The sequence below is a fragment of the Limulus polyphemus genome, unplaced genomic scaffold, assembly GCF_000517525.1.
Source record: "Limulus polyphemus unplaced genomic scaffold, Limulus_polyphemus-2.1.2 Scaffold1051, whole genome shotgun sequence".
NCBI classification, from domain to species: Eukaryota; Metazoa; Arthropoda; class Merostomata; order Xiphosura; family Limulidae; genus Limulus; species Limulus polyphemus.
The window spans coordinates 81111-87185 of NW_013666661.1; the positions used below are offsets into that span (position 1 = coordinate 81111).

The 6075-nt window shown below is 34.8% G+C and overlaps 1 protein-coding gene across 2 annotated transcripts in view; it reads right to left on the reverse strand.

Moving 5' to 3' along the window:
• Positions 1-1027: 1027 nt before the first annotated feature.
• The window catches only part of LOC106461879 (T-box transcription factor TBX20-like), a 66444-nt gene continuing 61396 nt past the window's right edge, over positions 1028-6075 (reverse strand). The window contains exons 6-7 of one of the 2 annotated variants that reach the window (XM_013921744.2): positions 4407-4516; positions 1028-2286 (exon numbers count right to left, since the gene is read on the reverse strand). In XM_013921744.2, coding sequence (XP_013777198.2) covers positions 1769-2286; positions 4407-4516 — 628 coding nt within the window. In that variant the 3' untranslated portion in view covers positions 1028-1768. Of the gene's footprint in view, positions 2287-4406; positions 4520-6075 lie in introns of both variants that reach the window. The other variant, XM_022388959.1, reaches the window with a different exon arrangement.

Genomic DNA, 6075 nt, shown 5'->3' on the forward strand with positions numbered 1-6075 from the left:
GCACTGAGGGGTTAAACTTTGCCACACACACACGCGCGCGCGCGAGAAGGATATCATCTTGTTGGAGCACGTTTTAGTTCACCGTGTTGAAATTTTTAATTTACAATTCTCCAAATTTAAACGCACTGAGGGTTTAAACTTTGCCACACACACACACGCGCGCGCGAGAAGGATATCATCTTGTTGGAGCACGTTTTAGTTCACCGTGTTGAAATTTCTAATTTACAATTCCTCGTAGAAAGAACTGGAACAGCACGTTCGGACACTCTGAGAACAAGGAGACGCAGATGCAAAGCGTCCCAAGTCTTCATCTATACTGGTGATAGAATGTATGTCTACACGCACGTGCAAAGGACGTGGTAACGTAGGAAAGAGGGGAAAACAAAGTTTTGTAAAACTATTACTTACTTTCGAAGACATGCTAATATCAATACAGGGAGAGGAGGGATTAGAAAAAATGTATCGAAACAGTCAAAAGTTGAACATATGCGGTCCACTTGTTCGTTACTTTGTTTGTATCGAAGAACATCCTAGGAGCGGATGACGAGATCACCGAACAGTGAGGACACAGGAGACAAAGCGTTCATTAAAAGAGTTTCTTATTTATCTAGGTATGCAGGTTATTGAAATGATGAAATGGCTTTCAGGTTATTTTGACGATAAGTTAACTTTGTACAAATGTGTAAAGGTTAAGACCAATCCACAATTAGAACTAATTCTATTTTCTATAGACTAACCGATATTAGGCGGGCTATTAGCGAATCTGTAATAATATGGATTACCTTCTATCTGAATATTGGTCTGTAATTAAATGTTCGGTTACGTTGGCAAACAAAGCACGCATTGCACTATGTAACATTTAGAGATTACCTAAAAATGAAAAACACTAAATCGAAACGGATCTTTTTTTTTCTGTATTTATTAAATGGAATACTAATACAATATCTATCAACTCACAGCCGAAAAAAAACATATCTGGGAAGCGCTTTTTGAGATCCATCATGACTTAGAGAAGGGTGCTTAAATGTAGAATGATCCTAATTTCTTCTATACACGTTCTAGTTAACGATCCAACCGTTACTTCAAAACTATCAGATGAAAGGTCCAAGGTTAAAACTTTCACAGACACCTTTTTTTTTCTTTACACAATGTCTAATACAAGAAGATAATCAAGACTGTTAATATTTTTCATATACAAGTCCTCGAATTCTGTTGTAATCTTTAAGGATATTCATTTTCAGAATGCACGCTCAGATCCACGCGCTTTGCTATTAGGATTCTTACAAAAAAGATTCATGCCAGAAAGATGAATTCTAAAACTTTCAACGCTGTGGTAAAAGTTCAGAGAAACTCTCTTTCTCTAGGGTCTTTTTTCTTTCCTTTTTTGATTGAAATAAATTATTCTAGAGACGAGGCAATGTGTAACTTCAATTTTTTTTTTTTTGCCTTGTTTTTTTTTCCTTATCCAAAGATATTGAAGTTTCTGAGGTTTAAGTTGTTGTCGTTTTTTTCATTAAATACTTTAGATAAAATCCCCACTTGGAATATACAAAAAAAGTTCGTTAGAAATGCAGATCTGGCTTTCCCAAAATAAAATTCACAAAACTTGAATCTCACGGCACGAAATAGGAACCCTAAATCTGGGTTTAATTCCACAAAGATTAAGATCTTTCATTCTCAAGGTCTTGGGCTAGATAGAATCCTTTTAATAAATCATAAGTATTCGATAACTTCTATCACCTTTTTTTTTTCTCACAGATGTTACAACTTAAGGTAAAATGCCTTCACTTTCAGCGTCTAATGGCGATTTTGAACTGGAATTTTGGAGGAGCCTAGGCCTGAAATATGGATGAAATTTAAGCCCAGGGTATAATGATGATAAATGCAGCCGAGAACTGTATAGCTGACTTGGAGTAAGAGACGAGCTCCCGGCTGTAATGCTCGAAATTGGCGGAAGGGTTGTCTGAATCGGTCGTGATGAAGAGAACTGGAGCGCCGCGGGGAGTGGCAGGTGTCCGGGCGGATTTCTAATGTTCTCCGCAGATGCAGCAACGGCAGCGGCAGTTCCAGTTACCGTGCTTGATGCTGAGACCGTGGACAGTTGTGGAAACATAGTTCTAGGGAGCCCGAAGTAGAGGTTTGCCAAATGATTAGCCTGTTGTTGGTGAGCATTCATAAAAGAACTAAGCTCTGCCATGCTGAAGGGCATTCCGGGCATTTTCCAGGGATTTCCGGCTTGGCTGGCCATAAGAAGAAGCTCAGTGGGAGGAGGAACTCTTCCTAAGGCTGTAAAATAACAATTTATCATGAGAAAATTATGAATTTTTTTATAATCTTGATGTGAACTTGAACTTTTTTTTTAAATCAGTGTTCATTTCCGATGTATTATCAATAAAAAACAGGAATATTTAGATTCAGATCGACCCGATTGTCCCATTTTAGAATTTGTGAAACCATCATGTTCTGTGTTCTTTTAAGGTATGATTATTTCATTTCTCTTGTTTTGTTTTTTGTTCTGATAAACACACTAACAACACTTCTTTTACCAAAATGCTGTAGCAGGATTCTTTCTATCGTAAAGCTGACAAACTAAATAAAAATTGATAGCGTGATGTTCGAGGTAGACTTTGTTTATTTGTTTGAAAGTTAAGCACAAAGCTACACAATGGGCTATCTGAGCTCAGTCCACCACAAGTATCGAAACCCGGTTTCTAGCATTGTAAGTCCGAAAACATACCGCTGTGCCGCAGGGAGGAGCTGGAGGTATAATTCGGCATGAAATAAAGTTGAGGATGTTTGAACGAAAACGATGTGTATGTCTAAACTTTCATGAACCACGAATAATAAAGAAATAATAGCTACAACGTGATAGAAGCTAAAGAAAAAAAAGACTTGTGCCTCAACGTTTCGTGTATGTCTAAACTTTCATGAACCACGAATAATAAAGAAATAATAGCTACAACGTGATAGAAGCTAAAGAAAAAAAGACTTATGCCTCAACGTTTCGTGTATGTCTAAACTTTCATGAACCACGAGTAATAAAGAAATGATAGCTACAACGTGATAGAAGCTAAAGAAAAAAAGACTTATGCCTCAACGTTTCGGCCAATCTTCTTCTTCTTTAGAAGAGGTTTCGATGGCATGAGGCCGAAACGTTGCCATTTTTCCCTTACAGTAATTTTAACCAATTGATTGTGTATTAAAGGTTATTGTAATTAAGTAAGACTTATATAATTCACCTTTAATCATTCACGTGTTTTATAAATTGATATATATAATGAATAAACTCTATAATAATTTACAAGTAGCTGGCTTCCTAGCAGAGCTCGTTTTCACTATATAAAGGCTCAGTCAATGATACAAGTCTCACCTTCGTATTATCACAGGATTAAAATTGCAATTTCCAAAGAACTTCCTTATTATACGGGCTCAATTCTAAAATAATTAAATAAATCTGATTTGATGGGGGTGTTATTTTCTCCTATATTTTACTGTAGAAGTAAAGTTGGCACTTTCAAAAAATTGTTCAGAATTATGACACGTGGGCTGCTAAAATTATGCACTTATATGACAATAACACACGTCGTGGGCTGCTAAAATTATGCACTTATATGATAATAGCACACGTCGTGGGCAGCCCAAATTTTGCACTTATATGATAATAACACACGTCGTAGGCTGCAAAAAAAAAAGAAAATTGAACTAAGATCTAAGTACGATAACGAGGATGAAAGAAACCACGAACTATGATAACAAGTCTTTTAATTAAATAAGCTTCACTAAAAGAAGAGGAAAAAAATCATTAGATCGTTAAGGTCGTTGCTAGCCCACGTTTGTCTTAAAAAATCATTAGATCGTTAAGGTCGTTGCTAGCCCACGTTTGTTTTCAAACTTATTAACATGTTTTATTGCCATCCACTTATAAGTATTATGTTTTAGTTTTTGTTATCCTGACATAAATAAAACGCTTATTTCCGTTCGTTTATTAATTAATAGTGATGACTTAACTATTAATTATTGGAAGACGTTAATGCGCACGTAAATTATTCTATCAGTCTCAAACTTTCAGGATATTATGAGTAACTAGAAATTATTATGTATATGTATATATATATATATATATAAAGAGAGAGAGAGAGAGAAAGAATATGTTAATTATATATGTATATATATATATATATATTTAAGGGCTAGGAATTCTCTCTTATACACTTTTACATCAAACCCAACCTCTTAACATTAGACCATCTCTAATGCCGTATCAAGATTGTATAACATCATGAGGTGATCAAAACTGTAATTAGCTCGTGCATTTGTTAACTATGAAACTGCACTATATATAATTTAGGTTTCAAGTATTTATAACGCCACGGCGAAGAGAAAGATGGAGATATTTTAAAGCTTACCTGCTGCCTGGGCTAAGGCTGCCTGGTCCGAGGGTATATCGCCAGACATGAATGCCCGAAACGGTGAATGGCGAAAGGCATGCTCTCTCAGCAACGTTTCTACTGATCCTCTGCTTTAAAATGATCGAGTTTTATTAGACAAATAAGTAACCGACGGATTAACATAGAAGCAACTTGGTTGGTTAGAAAGACAAAGAATATCAAAAGAAAAAGGAGGAACGGTAGGGTAACGGAAAATTACGTCTGTGCTAAAAGAAAACGTGAATGCTGTTTTGTAAAACGAAAAGCTATAGAAAAACTAACACAAACGTAACATATCTTAATGAATTATAATTAGCTAAAACTTTTAGTAGCATTATAAAGCACAAAATATTATATATTCAGCACTACGAAACATAAAATATCATATATTCAGCACTACGAAACATAAAATATCATATATTCAGCACTACGAAACATAAAATATCATATATTCAGCACTACGAAGCATAAAATATCATATATTCAGTGCAATGGAATACAAAATGTTATACATTCGACACCACAAAACACGAAACATTAGATATTCAAAATTGTTTAAACCACAAAATATTATATATTCAGCAATATGACACACAAAATATGATATATATATATACATTACAATAAAATATACATTATTGTATATATATTCGGTACCACAAAACACAAAATATTATATCTTCAACATTGTATAAAACACAAAATGTTATATGTTCCCTTGATAAGTGTTCGAGAGATATACCGTAAAAGTGGCGTTTATAAGTATAACATATGCACTACCTATTTAGACGCCATCATGCGCAGAAGAACGTTTGTTTTCGAAGCATTCCACATTAGACCAAAACATGTTAGACATGTTTCGATTTGGTAGTAGTTGTTAAGCGCAAAGTTACACTATGGGCTATCTGTTCTGTGCCCACCACAAGTATCGAAACCCAATATTAACGTTGTAAGCCTGCAGAATTACCGCCGAGCCACTGGGGAGGGGCATAGATGTTTCATGAGTAGAATTTAAACACTTAAAAAAAAGTCTACAAAACATGAGTAACAATAACTGTTACGATCTAAACACATTTTACCAGATCCAATTACGAAGTCGACAAAACATGAGTAACAATAACTGTTACGATCTAAACACATTTTATCAGATCCAATTACGAAGTCGACAAAACATGAGTAATAATAATAACTGTTACGATCTAAACACATTTTATCAGATCCAATTACGAAGTCGACAAAACATGAGTAATAATAATAACTGTTACGATCTAAACACATTTTACCAGATCCAATTACGAAGTCGACAAAACACGAGTAATAATAACTGTTACGATCTAAACACATTTTACCAGATCCAATTACGAAGTCGACAAAACACGAGTAATAATAACTGTTACGATCTAAACACATTTTACCAGATCCAATTACGAAGTCGACAAAACATGAGTAATAATAATAACTGTTACGATCTAAACACATTTTACCAGATCCAATTACGAAGTCGACAAAACACGAGTAATAATAATAACTGTTACGATCTAAACACCTTTACCAGATCCAATTACGAAGTCGAACAAAACACGAGTAATAATAATAACTGTTACGATCTAAACACCTTTTACCAGATCCAATTACGAAGTACCGGGAA